Source organism: Anomaloglossus baeobatrachus, chromosome 10, assembly GCF_048569485.1.
Source record: "Anomaloglossus baeobatrachus isolate aAnoBae1 chromosome 10, aAnoBae1.hap1, whole genome shotgun sequence".
NCBI lineage: Eukaryota > Metazoa > Chordata > Amphibia > Anura > Aromobatidae > Anomaloglossus > Anomaloglossus baeobatrachus.
In genome coordinates, this window is record NC_134362.1 from 18,309,630 (window position 1) to 18,323,782 (window position 14,153).

General features: G+C 45.7%; 1 protein-coding gene across 1 annotated transcript in view; it reads left to right on the top strand.

Moving 5' to 3' along the window:
- Window positions 1–14,153, top strand: part of PDHX (pyruvate dehydrogenase complex component X) — a 69,820-nt gene that overhangs the window by 41,564 nt on the left and 14,103 nt on the right. Inside the window, exons 6-7 of the mRNA XM_075326529.1 lie at window positions 2,008–2,066; window positions 8,370–8,528. Coding sequence (XP_075182644.1) covers window positions 2,008–2,066; window positions 8,370–8,528 — 218 coding nt within the window. The remainder of the gene's footprint in view (window positions 1–2,007; window positions 2,067–8,369; window positions 8,529–14,153) is intronic.

The following is a 14,153-nucleotide window of genomic DNA, read 5'->3' on the forward strand; positions in this document are numbered from 1 at the left end:
TCCTGAACAGGTCACTGGCTCAGGGTGACAGCTGCTAAATAAAGAGGGTTTCCTCCCCGCCGGGCGCTGGCAGCCATGGATCCGGGGCAGGAGGTGCGCAGCAGAGCCGGGGCTGCGGGCGAGAGCGGGGACGGGAGATTATTAAATCAGCATTGTGTAACTGCACCAAGCCAAGCAATGTTCTTTTCTGCTGAGATTAGGGATTACAGGATTAACCCTTCTGCTGCTGGAGGATCAGGCCCCCCGTTCTTAGACCATGTCTCCAAAGCAAAAAATAAAAAAAATAATCTCTAAAGAGGTTTTCCAAATCTTATCATTAAAACATAAAGGGTTTGTGCCTCATTTTTGTAACCCCGATGAATATGTCACTAGATAATGACCTAAATCAGGTTTTTCATATTTATTGATTATTATTATTTATATATTTATATGTATAATTTTGTCATTTTTATTTTTTTTATTTTATTTTTTTTATTTTATATAGTTATATTTATTATTATTATTTATTTTATTAGTTATTTATATATTATATATTATTTATATGTTTTTTTATTCATTTTATTATTATTATTATTATTATTGTATTATTTAGATATTTACATGTATAATTTTGTCATTTTTATTTTTTTATTTTATTTTTTTATTTTATATAGTTATATTTTTTATTATTATTATTTATTTTATTAGTTATTTATATATTATTTATGTTTTTTTATTCATTTTTATTATTATTATTATTATTGTATTGTTTAAATATCTATATTATATATATATTATTTACAGTTTTATTATTATTTATATATTTATATTTTATTTTTTCATTATTTTGTTATTGTAGTATTATTTTTTATTTAAATATTTATATTATACATATTTATATTTGATTTATTATTATTATTATTATTGTTATTATTATTATTGCCTTTATTTAGTCTATTTTTGTGCTTATCGACTTGTTGTTGTTTTCATTATTTATGGAGTTTTTTAAATTTAATTTTCTTTTTTTTTTTTTTTATTCCTTCCATGCATATTTTTCTTCTCTACAGGTTATGTGTGATATTACTATATACAGTAAAAAAAAAAGTAAGGTTTTTTTCCTGCACTTTGACACTGGTCACCTGGATGTGCAGGGAACCGCAGGCTCATAGAAACGCACTGCAGTGGCCAATAACCATGTGGATGCCAAAAAGTGTCCTTTTGGCCTCTTGTGTATCTGGTATAAAACTGCATAATATATTTAACCGCATAGGTGTACATCTGCACGTAAGGCTATCTATGTGCACATGTTGCAAATTTGATGGCAGACAACCCGCACCCAAATCTCCATGTTCTGGCAGGAAAAAACACTGTGGGGAAAAAAAACACACTTTTTTTTTTTATGCGTTTTTTTCATTGCATTCAATGGTGAGAATGCACAAAGAATTGACATGCTGCAGATTTGTTCCTCTAAGGAAAAAAACCTGAATATGCGCACAGCACTTCAGAATCCTCATAGACTTTACTACATCAGGATATCCTTGCAGATTTCTGAAAACCTGCAAGAAAAAAATGCACCGTGTGGACACAGCCGTACTGTGCTGCTGGGATCGGCGTGGTCTCTGATCCCAGCAGGAGCATTTTATCATACACTGAGATCCAGCGACAGATGTTATTACCCCTTTAATATATTCTCAGTGCTGAGTGTTTGGTTTCTGATACAGAGCATAAAGTGGTAAATGATACAATTGTGTTTTCCTTCAGCCACCACTAGAGGGCGCTCACTGCACACAATAAATCTGCATCCAGTGTTTGCTGAATAATGGTTTCTTGCCTATGTCGTGTCAGTCTTTACTACATTCAACGTATTCTATTCATGGCTCAATATAGATGAGAAAGTCCCAGGACGATTATCACCCTTGATTGACGTCTGGTTGGATTTTGGGCCGAGCTATGAGTGTGTACGACTGTTATATGATGGGTGCTGTTGCCGTTAACCCCTTTTATTTCTCTTTTTATCCCCCCATTTAGATAATATCAAGGTCTCTGTGAACGATTTCATCATCAAAGCCACGGCCGTCACGCTCAGAGTAAGTCCAGTCTGTGCGGCTTGTGACATATGGGAGTTGTAGTTCCCTCCAGCTCTGGATGACATATACAGTGTATACGCTGTATCCTGCACATATGCAGATAATCTTTCCTTCCTCCAGCTCTTTTCAGGCATTGATGTATTTCTATTATCCAATAATGCAGAATATTCAATAATCGTCCATCCAGTCTCATTAATTCCCCGATTTAAAGGGATTTTTCTGCATATTTTATGTATTCTCTTCAATGGTCGCTGTCGTTTGCATCAATCAATAATAATTAATAATAATAATTTACTAATAATAATTTTATTCATTTATATAGAGCTATTAATTCCGCAGCGCTTTACATACATTGGCAACACTGTCCCCATTGGGGCTCACAATCTAGAGTCCCTATCTGTATGTCTTTGGAGTGTGGGAGGAAACCGGAGACCCCGGAGGAAACCCACGCAAACACGGGGAGAACATACAATCTCCTTGCAGATGGTGTCCTTGGTGGGATTTGAACCCAGGACCCCAGCGCTGCAAGACTGCAGTGCTAACCACTGAGCCACCACAAGACTGCAGTGCTAACCACTGAGCCACCACATGGCTGCAGTGCTAACCACTGAGCCACCACTTGACTGCAGTGCTAACCACTGAGCCACCACATGACTGCAGTGCTAACCACTGAGCCACCACATGACTGCAGTGCTAACCACTGAGCCACCACATGACTGCAGTGCTAACCACTGAGCCACCACATGACTGCAGTGCTAACCACTGAGCCACCACATGACTGCAGTGCTAACCACTGAGCCACCACATGACTGACTGCGGTGCTAACCACTGAGCCACCACATGACTGCAGTGCTAACCACTGAGCCACCGAGCAATAGTGAAGAAACTCCTATACGTCACGTGACGGATCACATTGCGATGATCCTGACGTGTTGGGAAGTGTCGCACATGTGTCCTGTGCCCGGGGCTGTGGAGGATTACACAGCACAATCATATAGGCAGGATTGCGGAATCTGTAGTGCAGGCGTCCGTCCGGGGCAGATCTGCAGCGTGTGAACAAGGCAGAGAGCGAGGTCTGTGTTACAGACTATTACATCAGGCATCTTCCATCCTGGCAGAGTCTTTGCCTCCCTAATTATCACGTGGACATCTGCTTGATTTAAAGTGCACCTGTCACCGTCAATTAACGTTTCCTGATGCAACGAGGTATATTCATTCAGCGAGCTGTGACCTGCGATTAGTACGGAAAAATAAATACTTTAAATGAAGGCAAACTTTCCATAAATCAGTAGTACAAGGGGATCTAAAAAACAGAAATCTGCTTTTTTTCTCCATTTATGAGCCACTTCTTCAACTACTATACTTACCATTCACTCTCTAAAAACTGCTAAAATACATCTTGCTTAGTTACTGAGTGATCAGATTACAGCTGCATGTTCAGTACAGACCAAAAGTTTGGACACACCGTCTCATTCAAAGAGTTTTTTTTATTTTCATGACTCTAAAAATTGTAGATTCACATTGAAGGCATCAAAACTATAAATTAACACATGTGGAATGAAATAATTCAAGTGTGAAACAACTGAAAATATGTCTTATATTCTAGGTTCTTCACAGTAGCCACCTTTTGCTTTGATTACTGCTTTGCACACTCTTGGCATTCTCTTGATGAGCTTCAAGAGGTAGTCACCGGAAATGGTTTTCCTACAGTCTTGAAGGAGTTCCCAGAGATGCTTAGCAATTGTTTCCCCTTTTGCCTTCACTCTGCGGTCCAGCTCACCCCAAACCATCTCGATTGGGTTCAGGTCTGGTGACTGTGGAGGCCAGGTCATCTGGTGTAGCACCCCATCACTCTCCTTCTTAGTCATATAGCCCTTACACAGCCTGGAGGTGTGTTTGGGGTCATTGTCCTGTTGAAAAATAAATGATGGTCCAACTAAACGCAAACCGGATGGAATAGCACGCCGCTGCAAGATGCTGTGGTAGCCATGCTGGTTTTGTATGCCTTCAATTGTGAATAAATCCCCAACAGTGTCACCAGCAAAGCACCCCCACACCATCACACCTCCTCCTCCATGCTTCACGGTGGGAACCAGCCATGTAGAGTCCATCCGTTCACCTTTTCTACAAAGACACCGTGGTTGGATCCAAAGATCTCAAATTTGGACTCATCAGACCAAAGCACAGATTTCCACTGGTCTAATGTCCATTCCTTGTGTTCTTTAGCCCAAACAAGTCTTTTCTGCTTGTTGCCTGTCCTTAGCAGTGGCTTTCTAGCAGCTATTTTACCATGAAGGCTGCTGCACAAAGTCTCCTGTTAACAGTTGTTCTAGAGATGAGAAGGGGTGTCCAAACTTTTGGTCTGTACTGTAAATGTTTAATAAGATGAGGGGGGGTGCAAAGTGAAAAGCAAGGGGAGAGAGACACACACAGACCGTGCTATTGCTTTCTATGTAGTGTTTATCTCGCCTAGTATGGAATGCTCAGCTACACTGCTTAGTACCACTGTACAATGTCCTCCATACTGCTGCTTCTATTCTGTGCTTTATCTGGCCTCAGCACAGTATTTACAGTAACACTGCTCAGTACCACTGTATAATGTTCTCCATGGTGTAGTTTTTTATTTTGTGCTTCATCTCACCTCGGACTTGTGTTTACAGCTACATTGGTCAGTACTGTTATATAATATCCTCCATACTGCTGCTTCTATTCTGTGCTTTATCTGGCCCCAGCACAGTATTCACAGCTACACTGCGCAGTACCGCTATATAATGTCTTCCATGGCGCAGCTTTTTAGTTAGTGCTTTATCTCACCTCGGACTTGTGTTTACAGCTATATTGCTGAGTATTGTCGTCCATCATGCTGCTTTCTAGTCAGTGCTTTATCTCACCCCAGAGCTAGATTTACAGCTGCACTCACTAGTCAGTACTCATATAATGTCATACATGCTGATAAGTTGTAGTCAGTGCTTTATGTGGCCCCAGTGTAGGATTCATAACGACACTGCTCAGTACTGATATAATGTCCTCTCTGCTTTTCACTTAGTGCTTTATTTCACGCTGCATTCACAGCTACACTGCTCAATACCGCTGGATAATGTCTTCCATGCTGCTGATCATAGAGAGGAGGCAGGACAGTCTCTGTGTCATGTGTCTGTGTGTATAGGAGACATCACAGCAGCTAGAATTCATCCACTACCACAAAGACAACTGAAAATTAGAGACAGAGAAAAATGCAGGATACAAATCATAGGAGCTGAGATTAAAGGGCGCTTTACACGCTACAATATATGTTACAATGTGTCGGCGGGGTCACGTCGTAAGTGACGCACATCCGGCATTGTAAGTAACATTGTATCATGTAACAGCTACGTGCGATTGTGATTGAACGGTAAAACGTTCATCGCATGCACGTCGTTCAATTCCTAAAAATTGAACGTCAGATTGTTCATTGTACCCGGGGAAGCGCACATCGCAGTGTGTGAGACCCCGGGAACGATGAACAGATCTTACCTGCGTCCTGCGGCTCCCGCCGGCAATGCGGAAGGAAGGAGGTGGGCGGGATGTTTATGTCCGGCTCAGCTCCGCCCCTCTGCTCCTATTGGCCGATTGCCGCGTGACATCGCTGTGACACCGAACGTCCCTCCCACTCCAGGAAGTGGATGTTCGCCGCCCACATCGAGGTTGTATGGACGGGTAAGTACGTGTGACGGGGGGTTATTCGTTTGTGCGACACGTTCAACAAATTGAACGTGCCACACATACGATGGGGGCGGGTACGATCGCATACGATATCGTATGCAGAATCGTAACATGTAAAGCGGGCTTAAGGCTGCTGTTAGCAAGTTTCTTAGTTTTTCCTGAGCCCAAATAACTGGCAGTATATAATGGATGTATTATAACTCTACAGAAATCATTTCCTGTTCATCAGGATCCTGCAAACAGCATGCCAAATGTCAGCGGGATTAACGAAAAGTATATTTCAGTAATACAATACATGGCTTTGGCTGCAGAGGCGTGAAAACATACGAGTGTAGTTAACGTACTGTATATTATGTGCGTGTGTGTATATTTTATATATATATATATATATATATATATATATATATAAAATGTGTGCATCTGCCACTTTATATACTTTTGTTATAATATATACATATACAGTATATATAGTGTGTGTGTGTATATATATGTATATATATATATATATATATATATATATATATATATATATATACCCCATCACTCTCCTTCTTAGTCAAATAGCCCTTACACAGCCTGGAGGTGTATTTGGGGTCATTGTCCTGTTGGAAAATAAATGATGGTCCAACTAAGCGCAAACCGGATGGAATAGCATGTGCCGCTGCAAGATGCTGTGGTAGCCATGCTGGTTCAGTATGCCTTCAATTTTGAATAAATCCTCAACAGTGTCACCAGCAAAGCCCCCCCACACCATCACACCTCCTCCTCCATTCTTCACGGTGGGAACCAGCCATGTAGAGTCCATCCATTCACCTTTTCTACAAAGACACGGTGGTTGGATCCAAAGATCTCAAATTTGGACTCATCAGACCAAAGCACAGATTTCCACTGGTCTAATGTCCATTCCTTGTGTTCTTTAGCCCAAACACGTCTCTTCTGCTTGTTGCCTGTCCTTAGCAGCGGTTTCCTAGCAGCTATTTTACCATGAAGGCTGCTGCACAAAGTCTCCTGTTACCAGTTGTTCTAGAGATGAGAAGGTGTGTCCAAACTTTTGGTCTGTACTGTGTATCTAGTGGAGGTACTGTTCTGTGTGGCAGCCCTGCCATGCACATGGGACTGCGGCAGCTCCACCTGCTTCTGATTTACCTCTTTTACGACCTGTGGAGCGGAACCATTTTATAAGCGCGGATTGTGGGAGTTGTAGCATAGGCACAGGTGGCGGCTCCCTCTGGCTAGAGCCGGATATTGAGCACATGCAGAGCGTTTGCTCGCAGCGTCTCCCAGAGCAGCCGCGACTCTCGGCCCCCACACCACCATTATGACCACCCCTTGCTTTGCCTCCGCTGCCCGTCTGTACTGTGTAGGAACATTCTTGGGGCATTTCACAGTGTAGAGGAAACAAATGTATTCCTTCTGCCATTATTGTAATCTTCGGGGAGTTTCCGGTTGGCTTGCTCCTCTGTGCGTTGCGCTTGCTCCTCTGTGCGTTGCGCTCGCTCCGGGCTGGCGGTGCTGTATCCCTCTGCTGCTCCTGTATCACAGACGCTACGGACAGGGGCTCGCCCATATGCTGCGCTCCGGATCAGCATGGAAGCTGTGGGGTCTGCATTTATTATACGATTGAGGTCTCAGGGGTTTTTTTTAGTTACCTGCTACAAAGGATTAGAAAATCTATGTAAACAATCCAGCCCCCTAATTGTGTAAATGGCTGGTGGGCGAGACATACCAGTCTGCCAAACCATCACATGGCATACATCCATAAAGTCGGGGCAATGAACGGATGACTCTGGTGATGCACATAATTAGGTGTGAAAGTGGAAAAAAATCCAAAAACGGACAGAAAAATGTCTGCCGGCCACCAAAACCACTAAATTATCACTGAAAGGAGACGTCCACCGGACAATGCTGACTTGTTAGGGGGATCCAGTACTCTGTGGCCTCCAGACAGGCGCAGTATGGACATCCTCACTGCGTACCTCTTGCAAAAACTAGGCCGTTGCTATGCACGGTCATGTCGTCATGTGAGGCCTAGTGATTAGGCTTCAGTCAATGTTTTGATGTCACAGGGGCCTGGTAATCACACAATAGGCGCTCAGTCTGTCAGCATTTGATAAAGATTGCGCTGAATTGGTCCGGCGGCCATGGACCACCGACATAAACGCAGGTTCAGGGTCCTACGAATCTTTTTGCACACCTATTGTTGGTAACTACACAAGCCATGGACAGAAGTGCCACTGTTTCAGGAAAAATAAAAAAAAACAGGTGCCTTTATGTCCGGGGAAATGATATGAAACTGATGGTTGCTAGGGACATGTTGCTTGACAACGCTATTAAGAAAGCTGTGGTTGCTAGGCTGTTCTTCCCTAGCAACCAGCATGTCAGACATGACATTGCATTGCCGCTCCCTGTGGCCTCGGCACCAGGCGTGTTGGCAGCAGTTAAGTCCTGCGATTTCCCTTCTCCGCTGGACGTAATGCCATACCACCATTATCACCCAAATTCGGGCCTACATGACTTGGTAGCCTATATGCATGACCGCAAAATTCCTGTCTTTTTGGCCATAATGCAATGTACTTTTTTTTTTTTTTTGCTCATCCCCAGCAAATGCCTGAGGTAAACGTCACTTGGAACGGCGAAGGACCAAGACAGCTGGACTCCATTGACATCTCGATCGCCGTGGCAACCGACCGAGGCCTAATCACTCCTATAATAAAGCAAGCCAGCAGCAAGGGGATACAAGAAATCTCCGACACCGCCAAGGTAAGACGAGGAGGGGGGCACGGGCTCAACAATAGGTCATAAAATATGGGCCTGATTATTCTAAGAGCCTAACAACAAAAATGTCTTGGTTACCCATAGCAACCAATCACAGCTCAGCTTTCATTTTAGCAAGGCTGTTTAAAAAATGAAAGCTGCACTCTGATTGGTTCATGTGGATGACAAAAGACCATTTTGACAGGCGAGACCCCTGATTAGTGCAGGCAGATGACGGCTAGGATTTCCACAGGAGCTCCATAAAGGGGCGCAGTTCCTCAGCCATTTTCGAAATCACCGTTTGCTTTAAGCGAATAGAAACCCTTTTGCTCGTGTCCTGCTGACTCAAATGTTTAGGCTCCACTGTGATGAACCATCCATTGATGGATGTAGAGATGACCTCCGGGACCCCTGCAGATTGGCCTGGGCTCTTTTCTATGTCCCCCATAGATTCGACCTTGTTCAGTCAGAGCGCCCCTTTAAGGGCATGCACATACATCACTCCGGTATATGTGGTCTGATGGCCCGCCGTCCTCTGAGACCAGACGGGGATGTTGCAGGGACTTGTAGGTCCGTATTATGTCTATGCATCATCCTGGGAACAGCCCTGCTCATTAACGCACACCCTCCAATGTCATCACGTCCAGGATTATTTTTAGGAAGCCATAACAGCGCTAATCCAAGAACTAGATGTAAAAAAAAACTGGAGGTTTGAGACTGAAGCACTAAAAGTCCCAGAAGGAATAGTTCTGGTTAGTCATTTACCAGGTGGTCGGCTGTGCAGGTATGAAGGGGTTAACGCGGCACACCGTATGTGGCTGTGCACGATTGTGGCGCACACCAGATTATATCATCGAATCAATGAGCAGAACTACCGTAATGTCAGCTCTTGTCACTGTCCCAGATATAATGACATTACACACATTACATACTGTGCAGAGGCTGCCTGACATTGTGCTGCCTGACATTGTGCTGCCTGACATTGTGCTGCCTGACATTGTGCTGCCTGACATTGTGCTGCCTGACATTGTGCTGCCTGACATTGTGCTGCCTGACATTGTGCTGCCTGACATTGTGCTGCCTGACATTGTGCTGCCTGACATTGTGCTGCCTGACATTGTGCTGCCTGACATTGTGCTGCCTGACATTGTGCTGCCACTGTTGTGTCCCTTCCCATGATAGCACCATAAAAGTTATTTATATACGGTTATAGCAGGAGGAGCTGAGCGGATTATATATAGGAAATGGTTTCAGTAAAACCTGTAATTTAGTAATAAAACTATTCTGGGATTAAGAGTCCAGTGGGTGGTCCTACACAGAATCGGTGCAGGATCAGTAAAGTATGTACACAGTGACTGCACCAGCAGAATAGTGAGTGCAGCTCTGGAGTATAAAACAGGAGGGAACTCAGGATCAGTAATGTAATGTATGTACACAGTGACTACACCAGCAGAATAGTGAGTGCAGCTCTGGAGTATAATACAGGAGGTAACTCAGGATCAGTAATGTAATGTATGTACACAGTGACTGCACCAGCAGAATAGTGAGTGCAGCTCTGGAGTATAATACCGGAGGTAACTCAGGATCAGTAATGTAATGTATGTACACAGTGACTGCACCAGCAGAATAGTAAGTGCAGCTCTGGAGTATAATACAGGAGGTAACTCAGGATCAGTAATGTAATGTATGTACACAGTGACTGCACCAGCAGAATAGTGAGTGCAGCTCTGGAGTATAAAACAGGAGGTAACTCAGGATCAGTACAGGATCAGTAATGTAATGTATGTACACAGTGACTGCACCAGCAGAATAGTAAGTGCAGCTCTGGAGTATAATACAGGAGGTAACTCAGGATCAGTACAGGATCAGTAATGTATGTACACAGTGACTGCACCAGCAGAATAGTGAGTGCAGCTCTGGAGTATAATACAGGATGTAACTCCGGATCAGTACAGGATAAGTAATGTATGTACACAGTGACTGCACCAGCAGAATAGTGAGTGCAGCTCTGGAGTATAATACAGGATGTAACTTGGGATCAGTACAGGATAAGTAATGTATGTACACAGTGACTGCTCCAGCAGAATAGTGAGTGCAGCTCTGGAGTATAATACAGGATGTAACTCAGGATGTGTAATGTATTGTATGTACACAGTGACTGCACCAGCAGAATAGTGAGTGCAGCTCTGGAGTATAATACAGGATGTAACTTGGGATCAGTACAGGGTCAGTAATGTATGTACACAGTGACTGCACCAGCAGAATAGTGAGTGCAGCTCTGGAGTATAATACAGGATGTAACTTGGGATCAGTAATGTAATGTATGTACACAGTGACTGCACCAGCAGAATTTTGACTGTAGCTCTGGAGTATAATACAGGAGGTAACTCAGGATCAGTAATGTATGTGCACAGTGACTGCGCCAGCAGAATAGTGAGTGCAGCTCTGGAGTATAATACAAGAATGACAATCCCTTTAATACGGGTGGTAAAGTAACCCTCTGTCTACAGAGATAGTTGTCGCCATTCTCACTCCTCTCTTCTTTTGTACACTCCAGTTCGTATACAGTTGTACATGGTTTCCATGTAGGCCTGCAGGGCCTTTAGGTAAAGGGTCTTTTTTTTTTTCTTTTTACCAGCCCCTTTCCCCAATCACCCTTCTCCCCCCCCAGCCCTTTCACCTCCTCATACTAAATTATCTGTGAGCCCTCCCCATGATGTCACTTCTATCTGATGTCACTGTATATCCCCCGGCCCAGGCTGCTCACCGCACCCATAGTGTGGTAATATGTCACTGCTGGGCCCATTGATGTCATCACTGTCACCTCTCCCCTCACTGCCCTGGGAAAGGGGATGAATAGTGCATTACTGGTGGAGAAGCTGGTCCGTGCCTGCCCTGTCCTCTACAGCGCCAGCCTTCATAGGAGTCACAGGACACCGGTCCCTGATTTGTTTTCTAGTAGGACCACGCTGATAAACGTTTGTGAACCCCTTTAGGATGGCATGATGCAGTTCACAATCCATATACCGTATTTTTCGGACCATAAGACGCACCCTGGTTTTAAAGGAGGAAAATAGGAAAATAAAATTTTAAGCAAAAAATGTGTTCATGACTCACGGCTATGATTATCATTTGATGGTTTTTCAGCCGTCTGATCCCATTATACTGGAGTAAAATGATGTTAGCGCGTGAAGTATTTATGGTACATGCTGTAAATGTCTGATCTGGAGACCCCCAGCCATCAGGGTAAAGGGGGGTCTCGACCTCGATGGAGAGGTGATCACACGTGCTGTCAGCCTCACCTCCCATTGAAGCTGTTGTCCTCTTTGAATGGGGGTATAGCTGGGGGTCTCAAATATGGGGGGAGTATCCTGTAGATTTGCTTTATTGCTTATTATGGGTAAAACGCGTATAAAGCAGATATTTCCATTTGTCAAAGTGATGGCATGTCACTGGGATTTCTAAACGGTGGGAGTGGGAATTTTGGGACCCCAATAAACTAAGAATAAAGGGGGTCCAAAAACTGACCCCATTCACTTGACTTGAGCCGCGGCCGTCTCCTGCACATTTATGTGGACGATGGCGTCAACGTGCAGGAAAAAGCTTTGAAGACGCAGCTCTACACCAGCGCTGTCCAGCCCGAATTTTTATGAATGGTGAGGATCCCACCTGTCGGACCCTTTTTTCCTCTTCTCCATCATGCAATGATGTTACATGCAATGCGACTGGGGTGGGAAAATCCCTTTACAGGACAGCTGCAGGTTTTCTACTGTATCCAGTCTTTGCCATCGTTTATGTGATTGCTACATTGTAACCTCAGCATGCGATTCTCTAATAATATGTCTGTGTCTGTCCCTGGCAGCGTTCTTGACCTGTCCTGGACACGCGTCCTTCGCTCGCTCGGCTCCGGGATGATTGCAGAGGGTTTGGTGCCGTGTGATGTTCCCTCTCTCTGATGTACATAATGAAGGATCACAATAAAACCCCGTGAGCTCACAGTCCGGGGCCGCCGGAGACGCTTGTGTAAGTGCAGAGGCGCACCTTTACACGGAGCAGGGTGCGTCTGGGCCTTATGACTGTATTTCTGTCCCTTTTCAAAGGATGCAGCCTCTGCCTATCGCAATGGGCGTCCGCCCCTGCCATGCCGGGACACGTTCAAACAGCATGTGCAGCGTTGTGTGCCTCACCCGCCTACCTTTTCATTTTTTGCTGGTATTTTGTGGTTTTCTGCTACGTATCTCGTAAACCGCAAATATCTATTATCCACAGGATAAGCTATTAATGTCTGATCGCCGGGACCGCCACCTATCAGAAGAATGAGGGTCCCAAAGCCCCCTATATGTGCGGCTACTGCTCCATTCACTGACTTAACAGTAACATTTGTTACTGTACCTATAGGGTTCGGAGCAGGAACGTATCTTACTGTGCACAGTGCCACCTGGCTGTAACGCTGGCATCCCTGCGCTCCCTGCTCTCCTACCGCAGGGACACGCGCCATTCACTGCCGCAGCCAGCGCGCACATGTGTTCCAGCGTCTCCCTGCTTCCCCTTCCCGAGACCTGTGCGCGCTGCACAAATCCTCTGGGAGTGTTCCTGGGTGGCGCGTGCGCAGCACTGTTCCTTACTTAAACGGCCAGCGCGTCGCTCCCAGGAAGGGCCTATTGTCCTATCGCTGAGAGGCACTGGGTACGTAAAGCCAGCTCCCACTAGGGGAGGTGCCTGATCAACGTGGTTAGTTAGCTAGAGTTCCTGTGCTAGTTTTCAGGTACCCCTGACTGCTGTGCCTTACAGTGTGCTATTTCATCAGCCTATCCCGGTGGCTTATGCTACACCAGTGACTGTGCCTGTCTGCCCCGGCAATGCCTCCAGCCTCAGCTACTCCGGTGGCTCATGCTACACCAGTGTCTGTGCCTGTCTGCCCCGGCTGTGCCTCCAGCCTCAGCTACTCCGGTGGCTCATGCTACACCAGTGACTGTGCCTGTCTGCCCCGGCAATGCCTCCAGCCTCAGCTACTCCGGTGGCTCATGCTACACCAGTGTCTGTGCCTGTCTGCCCCGGCTGTGCCTCCAGCCTCAGCTACTCCGGTGGCTCATGCTACACCAGTGACTGTGCCTGTCTGCCCCGGCCGTGCCTCCAGCCTCAGCTACTCCGGTGGCTCATGCTACACCAGTGACTGTGCCTGTCTGCCCCGGCCGTACCTCCAGCCTCAGCTACTCCGGTGGCTCATGCTACACCAGTGACTGTGCCTGTCTGCCCCGGCCGTACCTCCAGCCTCAGCTACTCCGGTGGCTCATGCTACACCAGTGACTGTGCCTGTCTGCCCCGGCCGTGCCTCCAGCCTCAGCTACTCCGGTGGCTCATGCTACACCAGTGACTGTGCCTGTCTGCTCCGGCCGTGCCTCCAGCCTCAGCTACTCCGGTGGCTCATGCTACACCAGTGACTGTGCCTGTCTGCCCCGGCCGTGCCTCCAGCCTCAGCTACTCCGGTGGCTCATGCTACACCAGTGACTGTGCCTGTCTGCCCTGGCCGTGCCTCCAGCCTCAGCTACTCCGGTGGCTCATGCTACACCAGTGACTGTGCCTGTCTGCCCCGGCCGTGCCTCCAGCCTCAGCTACTCCGGTGGCTCATGC